The sequence below is a fragment of the Gigantopelta aegis genome, chromosome 8, assembly GCF_016097555.1.
Source record: "Gigantopelta aegis isolate Gae_Host chromosome 8, Gae_host_genome, whole genome shotgun sequence".
Taxonomy (NCBI): Eukaryota; Metazoa; Mollusca; class Gastropoda; order Neomphalida; family Peltospiridae; genus Gigantopelta; species Gigantopelta aegis.
The window spans coordinates 71,003,258-71,019,325 of record NC_054706.1 but is presented as its reverse complement, the minus strand read 5'-3'; the positions used below and the strand labels follow the sequence as shown (position 1 = coordinate 71,019,325).

Sequence of the window (16,068 nt, the reverse complement as noted above, 5' to 3'; positions counted from 1 at the left end):
TAAAAACTTTACTTGCCACTGTCTAGACCCCTCTACAAAATGTCAGATACACATGCCTGAATACAGATTCACCAATTTCATCTCATTTTCTATATATGTGTGTGGTGTCAAAGCATATCTTTTGTCTCTATATTAAATGTGTGTCATATCTTGGGTTTGCTTTTTTTTCTTCAAATCTGACACAAAAAACACAACAACAAATAAAACAAAGGATTTCTTGTCTGCTTCGCTGGTAGAAGAAAAACTTACATCAAAAATCTCGAATCCTGCAATGTCCAGCACACCAATGAAGAACTGACGTTTGTTTTTGGTGTCCAAACTCTTGTTGATTCTTATGACAAGAGCCTTGAACATGCGGTCGTACAGGGACTTGGCAAGGGCGTTCACAGAGTAGATGACCTGATCCTTGGTTCGACCCTGGGTCACATACTCATTGCCGACTTTAATCTTGGGCTTAAGTAGAGCCTTCACAAGGTCACCGGTGTTGATACCCAACAGGAAGGCACACTTCTCAGCCTCTGTAAAAACAAAATGAATCTTCACCATTAATATATGTTGTATCGGATAAAACAAAATGAATCTTCACCAGTAATATATGTTGTATCGGATAAAACAAAATGAATCTTCACCATTAATATATGTTGTATCGGATAAAACAAAATGAATCTTCACCATTAATATATGTTGTACCGGATAAAACAAAATGAATCTTCACCATTAATATATGTTGTACCGGATAAAACAAAATGAATCTTCACCAGTAATATATGTTGTACCGGATAAAACAAAATGAATCTTCACCATTAATATATGTTGTACCGGATAAAACAAAGTGAATCTTCACCATTAATATATGTTGTACCGGATAAAACAAAGTGAATCTTCACCATTAATATATGTTGTACCGGATAAAACAAAGTGAATCTTCACCATTACTATATGTTGTACCGGATAAAACAAAGTGAATCTTCACCATTACTATATGTTGTACCGGATAAAACAAAGTGAATCTTCACCATTACTATATGTTGTACCGGATAAAACAAAGTGAATCTTCACCATTACTATATGTTGTACCGGATAAAACAAAGTGAATCTTCACCATTAATATATGTTGTACCGGATAAAACAAAGTGAATCTTCACCATTAATATATGTTGTACCGGATAAAACAAAGTGAATCTTCACCATTACTATATGTTGTATCGGATAAAACAAAATGAATCTTCACCATTACTATATGTTGTATCGGATAAAACAAAATGAATCTTCACCATTACTATATGTTGTATCGGATAAAACAAAATGAATCTTCACCATTACTATATGTTGTACCGGATAAAACAAAATGAATCTTCACCATTACTATATGTTGTACCGGATAAAACAAACTGAATCTTCACCATTAATATATGTTGTACCGGATAAAACAAAGTGAATCTTCACCATTAATATATGTTGTACCGGATAAAACAAAGTGAATCTTCACCATTACTATATGTTGTACCGGATAAAACAAAATGAATCTTCACCATTAATATATGTTGTATCAGATAAAACAAAAGCAATCTTTACCATTAATATATGTTGTACTGGATAATGTAAAATAAATCTTCACCATTAATATATGTTGTACCAGATAACGTAAAAATCTTCACCATTAATATATATTGTACCAGATTAAGCAGAGTCAATCTTCACCATTAATATATTATGTTGTACCAGATAAAACAAAATGAATCTTCACCATTATTATATGTTGTACCGAATAAAATAAAATCAATCTTCACCATTAATAAAAGTTATACTGGATAAAACAAAATCAATCTTCACCATTAATATATGTTGTACCAGATAACATAAAATAAATCTTCACCATTAATATATATTGTACCAGATGAAACAAAGTCAATCTTCACCATTAATATATATTGTACCAGATAAAACAAAATCAATCTCCACCATTAATATATGTTGTACCGGATAAAACAAAATCAATCTTCACCATTAATGTGTTATACCGGATAAAACAAAATCAATCTTCACCATTAATATATGTTGTAATGGATAAAACAAAGTCAATCTTCAAAATAAAATTACATTCCATACACAAGACTCTTCTTTTAATCCATTTTGTGTTTGTTAGGAATGGCAGGGGAAAAAAATCAACCCCAAAAGATTGGTATTTTGAGATTTGCTTGGTACAGTAAATTGGTATTGACATGGTACCGATACTGAACACAGAGATGCCAACCTTAGTTGGAGTGTCATAGGAATCCAGGTCTTCAAAAATAGGACTCACACCGAGTTCGTTTTTCGACATTTTGGTAAAGTCAAGTTCAAGGCCAATCGGCAAACATCGGGGCTGTTTGGAAGACCGATTGCTAGACTGGTTTATTCTATATTGCCACGCTTGCTAATCTCGCTGTTCAGAATCCATAAGTTTAAAGAACAAGGCAGGAAACCAATCTATGATTGTTGACAGTGAAGAGGGGAAAAGTTCCATTTCTCCAGTGTTAACAACATTTGTGTCTTCCAAAATACGATCCAACACCAAATATGCGGAATTACGATTTTCTTTTAAAAAATCGGAATTTCGAACGAGACAATTGTAATAGTGTAATCTATGCTTTAAATTCGTAATGATTCCGCCAAATTCATAATGGTTGGCATCTCTACTGAACAGTATGTACGGTATACCGCCCAGCTCTGCTGAAAGGACACCTCCGAAATGACAGTGAGCTGATCTCTACCAAGCATCTTATACCTGAAGTTCCGTCTGCCTCGGCCTGCTCCTCTCTCGGCCTCTGCTTGAACTTCATCTCTCCAAAATGGATGACTGCTCCTGTGCATTTGTATATACTTCCCTTCTCTTCAGTAGAGAAACCCAGCACGTCAAACGCAATCTGTTTCATAAGAGATACAAAACCAATAAAAAATACAACCAGCCTCAGATGGATTTTTTGTGGGTTTTTTTTGTTTAACGACACCACTAGAGCACATTGATTTATTAATCATCGGCTACTGGATGTCAAACATATGGTCATTTTGACACAGTCATAGAGACGAAACCCGCTAAATTTTTCCATTAGTAGCAAGGGATCTTTTATATGCAGCATCCTACAGACAGGGTAGCACATACCACGGCCTTTGATATACCAGTCATAGTACACTGGCTGGAACAAGAGATAGCCCAATGGGTCCCACTGACGAGGATCGATCTCAGACCAACCGTGGATCAAGCAAGTGCTTTTACCTCTGGGCTACGTCCCTACCTAAGCTTCAGATGGTGTCTTCTATAGGACAGCCATTCCCCAAGGAGATCCTTTACTGGACAGCTCAGAGGACTGCCAATCCCAGACTAGTTTATTAAATCTAAACTATCAAGGACAGAGCTAATCGGCTCTGAAAACATGCACTCATGAATCACTGTCAAAACAGTGACGATAGCCTTTCATTTGTACTGCAATTTGTGGACTTGGACTTGTGGCTTTCTGCCAGAATATAATCTGAGGGTACATAATAAAATGAAAACCATATGGTAAGTGCCCCTTCCAGGTGGCTATAGGTTTAAAATCTTTTGAATCTGGACACTGCATTTCATGATCTTTGATAAATTTTAAACATCAGTCAAAAAATTATTAAAATATATCCAATAATTTCAAAGATTTTAGCTAGGGTATATAATTTTACTCTCCAAACTCTGAAATGCTGAATTCATCATTAGGCCAAACAAAATAAATTTCTGGTCTCTGGTCAGCGTGAACATAGACTTTGATCCTTGCACGTCAGCATTTGTTTTTTTAATTTCCCGTGGTATGGTGGTGATTTTTGCCAGGCTTTTCTTGCTATGATGTAAAACCACATTTGGAGCAAACATGAACTAGGATGTGCATTCTAATTTCAATTTAAATATGCCCCTTATTTCAGTGTCAGATAAACCAACCTTAATTTTCTGTGCAATCCATGTTTATAAATTGTTTAAAAAAAAAAAAAAAAAAAAAAAAGCTGCATTGCTGCATCAATTCTGGAACTTTAGTCTGACCAGCGACCAACGTTTGTTTTTGGTTTTTTGCCTTATCATCATATTGCGACTTGACTTGACTAGGTATTTAACGTGTCCATGTACCTCTATGGTTTCGAACACGCCTATCCCGAGTCCAGCCTCCGATAAGATCATATGTGGAACTTACGTCTGTGAGCCTCATTTCTTCTGGGTCATCAATACCATCAGCAGTAAGTGCTCCCTGGTTGATGAAACTGTACAGACCGGGATCGGCACTCATCAGGAGTTGGTCTGTCAAACACACACATCAACAACTGAATCAGTCAATTCAACCTTAAGGATTTTTAAAGTTCTACATGCATTATCATTTTATGTAATAAACGTTCTGATTGTGTGCAAGTATGGCCAAACTATTGGGACCAGGCAAACTGAGTAGCTGTTCTTTCAAAAACACATCAACAACTGAATCAGTAAATTCAACATTAAGGATTTTTAAAGTTCTACATGTCTTTCCATTTTATGTAATACACTTTATGATTGTGTGCAAGAATAGTCCAACTATTGGGATACACCAACAACTGAATCAGTCAATTCAACATTAAAGGATTTTAAATTCTACATGCATTACAATCTTGTTTGTGAAACTTTCTAATTATGTGCAAGAATGGCCCAACTAGTGGGATCTGGGCACATCAGGAGCTGCTCTGTCAAATACCAACAACTGAATCGGTAAATTCAACATTAACTTGGAGGTGATAAACTTTCTGAGAATGTGCAAGAATCTTTATGTGTAAAAATTCAGAGTGTGTGGGAAGATGTGTTTGACATACAGTAAACAGATTTATGGTTACACTTAAGATATATATATATATATGGTACTGCGATAGTGGGCCTTTATTGAATTTCGGGGCTCACATTGGAACAAATTCTTTTAGTCAATTTTCAGATTTCCTTGAAAATTATTTAAAAGTGGTTAATTTAAAGAAAATTTTATTAGCCAGACTAAATTTTGTAGCCATTTTGTATTAAAAAAAGTTGGCAATAGACAAGGTGAGCCCTGAATTTGTTAATTCAACTATACTGCATACTACAAAGCAATAACAAATAAATGTTATTGTTACTAATTAACAATTTGAAAATGGACTAAAAAGGTTAAAATGATCCAACTTTTCTGAGATGTTTTGAATATTAAACATTTTGGAGGGCACTTTTTTTAAAGATGGTAAGTTACTGGGACATTTTTCTCTGTCATGTATGTGTAATATGTGTCCATGCGAGCAAATGAATATATGTGTGAGCTGTGTGCATTCATGTGTGTGCAAGCATGCATGCATGTGTACACATGCATGTATATGTTTGTGTGTCTATATGCCAAGCTGAGAACTTCGCAGGATTCCATGTTTCCACAAATTCGAGATTTGAGTCGGAAGCATAATATTATGCAATGGAATCCCCAAATATCTAGGTTACATAACATTTACGATTCTGGGCCCATAATTTTCAAAGCTATCTTAGTGCTACAAAATTGTAAAACCATTGTAGGATGTGACGTCACTACAGCACATGCCATAGTGACGTCATAGCTTACGATGGTTTTATGATTTCATAACACTATGATTGCTTTGAAAATAGGGCCTGGGTCATATTATTTGAAGCAATCTTAGCACCAAGATCGCCTTAATTGCATAAAGTAGTTATGCACTTTTTAAAAGGTCACATTAGTGCCAAGATCACTTCCTAAAATAGAGCCCTGGTTGAATAAAAAAAAAAAATCTCCAAGTTGAATGCCTTTGTATGTTTGCAAATATGTACAAGCATGTGAGCGCATGCGAAGTGTGTATGTATGTGGTATGTGCAAAGTTTGACAGTGTAGTCATACCAGACATTCCACTTATAGCACCAGAAGTTAGCTGGTAGAAAATGTGGTAGTTTCTTTCAAGTGGTTGCTGGAACGTTACCCGAGATTTTTCAAGCAGATCTGAAAAATAAATAAAATGAGTTCCAAATTTCATAAATATTTCTTTAAAAAAACAAATTCATTCCTTTAATTTAATTTATTATATTATTATTAATACATAGTACAGCATGCTAATAATTCAACATTCTAGGTCTGACAAATAAAATTGTATACCCTATTTTTTAAATATATATATTTGTTTTAATCCAATACAAATAGAAAATGGATCTTCAACTAGTACCATAAAGATAAACTGACAAAAGAATTGGTAGGTTAAACACTATAAAAAAAAAAAGAGTATAATTTCAAAGTCTATGAGCGGATGACATCTGTTACAATATACTGGAGAGTATTGGAGGAGGGGTTGTAATTTTTATTTATATACATATAGGCTATATGCTATTGACCAATGTTTTAGAAATTTCACATAAAGATAGAACATTTTTGTTATTTCTAAAACAATATACTGGAGAGTATGTCAAGCCAAAATGGAATTATTGTCAACAAGCAATCTGCAACGTGTTCTCATTATGCGATTAGTCGCGCTGACTTGTCGCATGCGATCAAATAACACCTAAATTAGTCTTACATTCCGAAATCGCAGGCAGCAAGTCGGTGTGACAAATCACATAATGAGAACACCGCTTTTAAAGCACTACACACATACATCTCCTGTAAGTTCAAGGGCCTTAACTCTGTGAAAAATGGGTAAATCACCAAGAAAGTCGAACTTAATCTGTAACAGTACATGGTGAGGCTATACACAAAATGTCAGCTCAGTATCTTGAGGCATTTCAAAACTGATTTACCGGAAAACATTTTTGTATCTCCTAAGTTCAAGGGACATAATTCTGTCAAAAAATGAGTAAATCACAATGGAATTCAAACTTGATATTTAAGTTTAACAGTATCGTCCGTTGACCTGTTTCGTTGAGGGACCTGTTTTGGTGGTTGCGTCATTTGTGTGCAACAGTAAGTACATTTGAAGATTTCTGACATTGTTGAAATGTCTGTCACGTTCAGAGAAATGTTCGTAAAAATAAAGTTAAAACTAACAAAGAAAGCAAGATTGAACTTGATCCACTAATAAACATGACACATTTCTTAATACCATTTTTCTATGATTTTCAAACTGTCGTTTGAAAGAAAACTTAATTTTAAAAACTATTTTTGTCTGTTCTCAACTGTAGTCAGTCCCATTCTCCTAAAAATAGTTTTTTGTAAATATACTCCTTGCTCACTATATCGCGGCATTTATATTTTTGCGGTGTAGCACGTGCAACGCCATCTGGTAGCACGTTTATTGTTAGAAATGTGATGACATTGTTTTGCCCGTTATCAAATTTGAAGAAATGTCAATTTTTTTGTTAAGTATTCATAGTTTTACTGTTTGGTCATAAAATAACAGATCGAGAGTGTGATTTTACAGACACCCCGATGCTTATAACTAGCCCCAGTACCTAACACACATATACAATTCTGCTCCAACAGCTATCTTACTGTCGTCTGGTTGTTGACAATCAAAACGAGGCTATACACGTTCACAGTGTTACTATATTTAGAACACACGACCTCTAGAAAAGTATGGAAACATTTAAGGGTCATGCCTATATTTATTGGTAATTTAAACAAAACACATAACTTTTAATATGTTCTATTCTTGGTTTCACTCGATAAATATTGATTATATAACTGTTGAATCTTACTAATATGATGAACAATTAAAACTTTCTTGCAGAAGAATAATAATTATTATTACCGACTTTTCAATGGAAAATGTAAATATGTTACAACAATTGAAAATACGAAACGTTTTAAGTAGACTTTTCTTCGTTCTTGTGTTGAAGTTTGTTTACTAGACATTACTACAAATGTGTTTACAAAAAGAGCCATTTTTGACCCGTACGGTCCACCGTACTGTAACGTTTGCAATTTACCGCGATATCGTGGTAACCTCCCTTGAACGGAAGCCAGTGCTATGGTGTACTTCCATCAACTGTTTTAATGTTAGAACTGCATTTACTTGTCAACAAAATGGCATGGACATGATGCAGATACATTAAAAATTGCAACCCAAGTATATTTACCTTCATATATGTTAGTGCATTTCTTTATTTCTTCCAAATAGTTAAGTACCGCGATATTGTGGTACCCCAGTATACTTTCAGTTTGGTTTGACATAAGAAAAGTAAACGTGTTTTGGAAATAATCTCCAACAAGGCCTTCAACCTACGTTGGTCATTGGTGGATGACCTAATCCGCCAACTAAACGTTTGAATTGATTTAGACTTTTGGTGCATACACATTAGCTATTTTCATTAATTAATGAAGAAAGTCGTTGGCGCCTCAAAACATATTCTAATTCACTCTGCATATAACGCGAAATTTTATTGGCTAATCAAATCCATTTGCGGCCGTAAAACAAGCCCCAAGTTCAACCAGCAAACGTTTCGCGACAGACGGTTGACTGAACTTATTGGGTGCGCTCCTTTCACTCTCCCGGAGAGCCAGAGTACTCCGCACAGCAATGGAGTGAACGGGAACACTGTCCATGACTTACTCCGCCTCTGCCAGACGACGACGTGGTGCAGCCGGAAGACAAAATGGCGGATAATGCAAGGTTTGTGTTTTAGGAAAGTACAAATTACTAATTAGCTAGCCAAATGCAGGTATAAAAATTACAAGGACTAGTTAAACAACATAACCACCAGTCAAAGAGGCGACATCGTTATTCTGATTTACTGTAGTGTGTAAGTTAAAGCGTTTATTTTATGTTTAATAATTGAAACGATAATAATTCTGCACAAATGTACATTGGTGTAAACCTTTAATCCGCATGTTAGACCAACCTCTGTGATGTAGCTTGAAGGGCGCGCTGCCTATACACCTTACAAAACGTAATATATGGTTCCAGTGAACAGAGCTTGTCCGTTAACTTTCATTTTATTAATGGAAACATGTATTTCTTGCCATAGAATATAGTATGCAGCTTGTCCGTTAATGTTCATTTTATGAATGAAAACATTATTTAATACCACAGAAATATACTGACATCCAAAAGAAACTTTACATACATAAAATATGACTAATTTGATAAATATTGTTGCTGATCGAAAAGAACCAATTTAGAAACCACCTTACAAATATTTTGCATATATCACGACGTGCATTGTGAAGTTTAGATGCTGAACTTCATGAAACTTTCATATCCCATCATACCATTTGTTAGTTTTCTACAATACAATTTCAAGTCTTGGAGAGTTTCTTTTGAACGTCAGTATAGTATGCAGCTTATCCGAATGTATAGACAAAACCACATATATGTGGTTTTCTGATTTCTGTATTCCACGAGTGTATTTCCTGCAGGAAACCCCGATGCCGCAGGCAGAGGGGTTTCCGGCAGGAAATACACGAGTGGAATACAGAAATAAGAAAACCACATATATGTAGTTTTGTATTTATTACATACCCTAAATTGGAATTTGTTTTCCAAATAATAATTTAGAAATTGTAACACTGCTAGCTAATGACGGGGATTTCTAAATTTACACAACTAGGTCAGCTGTGTTACTACGCGGACCGAAGAACCACCAATTATTACACATAGGAATATAGTTCTATTTAAACAATAAACAGAAATAAGAAAAGTTACCTATAATTTTAATGATATTGTTTGAAATGCCTTTTAAAGACAATGTAATAGCTAAAATTCACGAACAATATAATATTTAATTTGCTCGTAATACGTCAGAAAACCTTCAGCGTGCCAGTTTTAACAACGAAGAAAAATGTCAAGAATTGTTTACTCAGTGTCCGAGTCGTCATCAGTGTGATTTCTTTTATTGATGTTCATGGAATTATTCGTTGCTGAAAAGTTTAAGTTTATAATTAAATGTGCCTCCATAAATCATCGCTCCACTGAATAATCCGGCTGACAGTTCATTCAAGTTTTCTACGTGAGGAGACGGCATTGTTGCTAAAGTCGACGACAGTCACTTTTCGACCCCTTGTTTTGGCTTCGTACACAATAAATATAGCATATCTTACCGTAATTTCACTAGAAATCCATATTTCGTAAAAGGTGCAATTTTTTAATCACAAGATTTTGTTCAAAGACATCCAGGTGCATTAGTAATGTTAAGAAAAAAAAAATAATCAATAGCAATTTTACATTGGAATTTTTCCAAAAAGGAAACGTCATGTACCCAGTTTATGGTTATTGTAAGGTGATGCAAAGTGACGTCATTGGAATACTGACGTTATTTAAATTCAAAATTAGCTGTATTATTACAATGCTGTGCCACATTAAAATAAAAACTAGTCTACTAACCTTGACCCGTCCAATTCCCATAACAAGCTGACAACGCTGTTTACAGGTCGGTATTTTTAAAAAAAAATTCATAATTCTGGACAAAATATTAATTTGAAGTTTTGAAAGATGAAAGAAATAAAACGTACCTTTTGTCAAATATATCATATCACAAAATTACGGTTGGAGATGTTTTATTTATTGAAAAAGAATAAGAATTGTGTACGATGTAACGAAGCCAAAACAAGGGTCCAAAAAGTGACTGTCGTCGACCTTAACTATCGTAGATTAAAAATAAAAGCTCGTTGGTTAGTAGTGTTCCCGTCTCAAGTTTTGGTATCGCGCTCATTAAATTGTAAATATTTGTCACCGTTTTCGTCTGTTTTCAGTTCAAATTTTCCACAAAATAACATTTTAAACAAACCAAGCACAATCTTTGTTTACATATCGCGAAGGACATTCCCGGTAACCATGTGCTATAAATAGTAGCGTTGAATACGGTATAGTTACGGCAGTTGAGTTGAATACGGAAAGTTGTATTCAATTCTTGTATTCAGAGCTGTATTTATATAGTAAGATTTAATGGGTATGTAATAAAATTATGTACTTACAGGTTTCAATGTCTGCACCTGCGATCTTGCCTTGCGTGCCAAAGTGGATACGGATAAATTTACCCTACAAGAGAACATTCCGAGTTGTAGTCTCAAAAAAAATAAAAAAAATCTTTATCAAATATTTAAATATTCATTTGTATTAGACCTAATATATATGAATAATTTACTGATATTGTAATTTAGTATTAGCTATTTTTTTTTTAATCAATTTAAATGATTATAAAAATAGGTAAATTCATTCTGTATACATTTTACCATTTGCAAAATGGTACGTAAATATATTAGAAAGTGACTAAAGATTTTGATTATGTTTTTCTATTTTGTAAATATGTACGTAATGAAACTACTGATATATATATATATATATATATAATATGCATTAAAAAAAAAGAAAAAAAAAGATAAAGAAAAAAGGTTCAATATACAAGAGCTTAGTAAGAACAGATACATAAAATAGGCTACAGTGAAAGTTTGTTTGAAGAATATTTTAAGTCCATGTGCAAACATTTCAAAACAGACCTTGCTTGTTAAAGTCACTGATCCTAAACTTTAAGCAGTGCACATTTTATCATTTTTCTGCTTTTGCAACTTTTATATCGTTAAATCAACCATTACTTGCACCTTTTTGCTTAAATTATCAATTTTGACAATTGCCAATGTGTTTCTAGTCGTCTTTTTAATAGCTCTCTTATCTCCCAACCGCCCAAATATATTTTATGCAAAATCAAACAGGTATCTGCCGCAAGAACTAGGATCCATGACTTTAAAAAATTAGGTAGAGATAAATCATTTGACTATATTAATTAAAAAAAAAATAGGCAGATCGAAAAATAAAAATAAATTTGTTTAAAATTCCAACAGATGAAAAAGAAAACAGCTTGCGTTAGTCAAATTTTAGTTAAACCACACGTAAGATGCTAAATAGTGTAAACTTTATTATTACTATATTGTTTTATGTTTTTATTTATTTATTTATTTTATTGTTATACTTACGAATCTGGATGAATTGTTATTACGGGTTGTCTTTGCATTACCATAAGCTTCTAACACTGGGTTAGCTTGGATGATTTGATCTTCTAGGGTTCCAATCTGGGATCCACACAAACACACAGAAGGAAAGGAGGGAAGGAAAAGGGAACAAAGTATGAGTACAACTATCACTGCAATCGGTCTAATTACAACCTATTATACGTTAAAGGGACTATCGTGAGTTTGTTCACATTGCTAAGATGTTGCCGACTAACAGAGACGTTTTTAATGACAGACATTATTTAATAAAAAAATTAATTTTTTTATAAAATATATATATATTAAATATGTTTCTGATCGTCCTAGAATTTGTACTAAGTCAAACGTCATTTTGTTTCCCAATATATCTATATTTTTTGAATGTTCGAAATTATTGGAAGACCAAATCCAGTTTAGGATACTGTCAAACATTAGGACGACCAGAAACATATAGAAAAAACCCCCAGATAATGATATTCTAAACAAGAGACAATATTTAGTATGTAATTTCAGTCGTTAAAAGATTTTATTAATCGGAAACATCTTACAGATTCAGCAAACTCAAAACAAGTCGCTTTAATTGGGGATCGGGTGTCACTCTTCTGGGTTTCTCATTCAAGCGGGACAACTCTGTAACTGTCAAAAACAGGGAATCTAAAAACAATTTTAATAAAATGATTTAAAAAATATCAAAACCAACAATAATTCTCCAATGAAAACCTTGGTCAAAGGTGGAAGTGACATTGTAAAAAAACAAATGGACGAAGACATGCTTTTGGGAGGCTGAAATAAAACAACAATGAAATAAGGATTCACTCGGATGCATTTGACTGATGGATGTTGGGTCAAGCTTATAGTAGATGGGTGGAATTAATAAACAAAGGTTGGGACAGTGTAAATTAAAAAATACAGTGTTTTATCAGTGAAGGGTTTCACACGCTGTTTGGACATTAGAATACAGTGTACATCAGAATCATTCGACATATGCATGGATGTTAGCATATCTGGATACAGTGGTTAATAGGATCACAAGTTGTTTAGATATTGTGATATAATGCACATTAGGGTCACACTGTGTAACATATAGCGAATATTGTGATTCAGGCCCGTAGGAAGTGTATTTGAAATGTTCCAGCGTGCCAAGACAGGCTCTCCAACGAAATAATAATATATATCTTTGGATAGTGTAAAACGCAATATCTAGCATCAGAAGACCAAACTAATATTTTTGACGAGTATTTTCAGCACTTTTGGCATATACACATGTATAGATTTAGTTGAACAAATCGCCCTTCAGTGAAGGGTGGAGAGAGCTCACAGCTCGCCTGCTGATCTTTCCCGGTTCCTATGGGCCTGGGATCATAACTTGTCAAGATATTAGCATAATTATTAGTAAGATCACGTGCTATTAGATTTTTAGGATATAATAAATATTAAAATTATATGCTGTATGCTATGCTACAAAATTACGTCTTAGGTTGACATGCCATATGACAGCAAGGATTGCGCAAAATAAGAAATGAACCAAAAAAAGTTAATGTTTTTTCTTTTTTATGAAGGGAAATTAAAACAGAATATCACACTCGCGCAGCGCAGTCCACACAGAGTTATACTAAATCCAGTACTTTGATTTCCACACCAAGCAGCAGCTCCTACGAAGCACGCAGCGTGATGGCCGACTATGGTGGAATGGATATGATCTGCAGCAGCAGTATCACGTCTTGATACACACACCCGACTCACTGAAGAGCAAGCAAGTTTCTAATTGCAGACCATTGGGCTATGGTCTGCGCTATGGCCTACGACTAGTCGACTACGAACTAAGCAACCTGAATAAGAGAAAGATAACATGTCATATATCACATAAACACACATGTAATAGACTTCGAGGAAATGTCAGTTTATTTAAAATAAGTTCATCGTTTTTCTTCTTATAAAACGATAACAAACATTCTTATAATGATATATAAATAATTTTCTTCCAAAATAATATAAAAATTAAACATCTATATAAAAAAAAAAGTTTTACTCAAACGAGAAACTTGTATATTAGAGAAAAGAAATTAAGGGTTAGTGTAGTTATTTTGAATATAAACATTATATTTAGATAGATATTATTGAGGAAAATTCCAGAAGAACGCGGTTGTTAAAGCAAACAGTTCCTCGATGTTGCTATAAATCATCATCCAAAGAATAAATTGTTTATCGCCATTATATATTAACTGGCTCTACGTAGATATGTATCAAGGATGATATCTTAAGGTCTAATGACGTCTGGTGTCATATGGCAACACATATATAGAACATTATTGTGAAGGTACCCGCCTTTATCTTGTGCATGTGATAAGTAGGCCTATTATTTGACTCAAGTAAATATACATGTCAGAGTAACACAGTTCCAAATGGAAATTACATTTATATATTTATTTTATTTTATTTTATTTAACCAAGCAAGCATGTTAAGTTTTGATAAATTTCACCGACTGGTATCTTATGAAAATCCTTATATTTAAAAGTTAACCATATTAATTTGAAATAAAATCTCAAATATATTTTTGTTAATGAAAGGAAAGTTTGTTAAATGGACAAAACACCATATTATTCAGATGATGAAACATCAACTTATACTCTGCTACAAATACTGCAATTCCATTTCACAATTTAAGACTATTGAGGTGGAAGTGACTCAAGGAGGTCAACTAAACATTCATATGAGATCGCAAATTAATGCTATAACCCAACAATAGAGGGTTCCAGGTCGACGTGATTTGTCTATCTGACATTACAAAATAGTGTGTTTTAGTACAATGGAGAAGAAGTAGAATTTGGAAAAGAAGAGAAATTTTGAAAATATATTATAACATCGTCATCATAATCATCATCCTCATCATCCTCATCATCGCCATCATCATCGTTGTCTTTGTCGTAATATCATATTCCTGTCTCACTTCCACGACATATATATTAAACATTGTTAGGCGTTCTTTGTTAGTGAAGGACGGCACACTATTAGCTGTTAGTGAGGTAGCAAGGGATCAGCTAAAGGACGGGGGGGGGGGGGGGGGGGGGGGGTACATGCAGACCAGGTTTAATTGTTGGGGCAGTAACCGCTCAGAATGAACGATAAAATCCATCTGTCTACAGGAGGTACACGGGTGCTCACTCACAAGGGTAGAACGAACGGGCGAGCTTCTGGACTAGTGCTTATAAACCTGTTAGAGTCTAGACTCTAATTGCATCCATGTGACATCATTCAAATTTTAGTCTAGACTCTCAATGTTTCATATGCACGGGCCCTGGCCTGGTGCTTATACAACCTTTTGTCTAGACTCAATGCTCTAATAAACTCTAAGACTGTAGACGTCATGACTACACCATGCACGTAACGTGATTAAATATTCGAGTCTAGGCTCTTTTAAAGTTTTATAAGTACGGGCCCAGAAGTAAGAAGACTCGAGAAGGAGGAGGATGAAGGGGTTTGATGAATGCTTAGACCACCACTTCCTGGTACTTACGAATCGGGACGAGTTGTTGTTACGGGTGGTCTTTGCATTACCGTAGGCCTCCAATACTGGATTAGCCTGGATGATTTGATCTTCTAAACTTCCCTTCTAAAGGGTAAAAAGGAAGGAAACGTCTGTGTTATTAATGGAGTAGACGCGGATGTGTATAATTCGCCGATTGGAACACCAGCTTGTGAATAAAAGGATAGAAATATGTAGCCCCACTGATAATAATTCATATATTTAAGCATTAGAGCGTATAGCGACTATGCTGTACTTTCTAGTTCACTGAACTAGACTGACGAAGAATAGTAAAAGGTATTTTCAAAATACTGCCGTTGTTCTTTATTTCAAATGGAGTTTCGTTTTTAAAAAACACGAAGTTCAAAGTTAGAACTAATAAAAACTTGATGACCACGTGGGGTCTAATTCACTAAGCTCTCAATATGTCTTTTAAGCAACATCGCATCGTTTTTGCAAGTCTTTTTGCATTGCACTAAGTGGCGAATCCAGAAAATCCATTTAGGGGCCCTCAATGACATGTGGCCCACAAATGTTCCTGAAAGGATTTCTCGGATTCTTCAACGTAAAATTAAAAAAAAAAAAAAAAAAAAAAAAAAGATTACTGTCGCAAAATGTATGCGTATAACTGTCCAAATGTCCCGTCTAGC

General features: G+C 34.3%; 1 protein-coding gene across 7 annotated transcripts in view; it reads right to left on the bottom strand.

Annotated features, from left to right (window-relative positions):
* The window catches only part of LOC121378572 (myosin heavy chain, striated muscle-like), a 79,496-nt gene that overhangs the window by 48,830 nt on the left and 14,598 nt on the right, over positions 1-16,068 (bottom strand). For 5 of the 7 annotated variants that reach the window (XM_041506815.1, XM_041506814.1, XM_041506810.1 and 2 more), the window contains exons 6-11: positions 11,880-11,975; positions 10,884-10,947; positions 5,886-5,984; positions 4,194-4,297; positions 2,768-2,906; positions 250-518 (exon numbers count right to left, since the gene is read on the bottom strand). In XM_041506815.1, coding sequence (XP_041362749.1) covers positions 250-518; positions 2,768-2,906; positions 4,194-4,297; positions 5,886-5,984; positions 10,884-10,947; positions 11,880-11,975 — 771 coding nt within the window. Of the gene's footprint in view, positions 1-249; positions 519-2,767; positions 2,907-4,193; positions 4,298-5,885; positions 5,985-10,883; positions 10,948-11,879; positions 11,976-15,409; positions 15,506-16,068 lie in introns of all 7 variants that reach the window. The other 2 variants (XM_041506811.1, XM_041506812.1) reach the window with 1 other exon arrangement.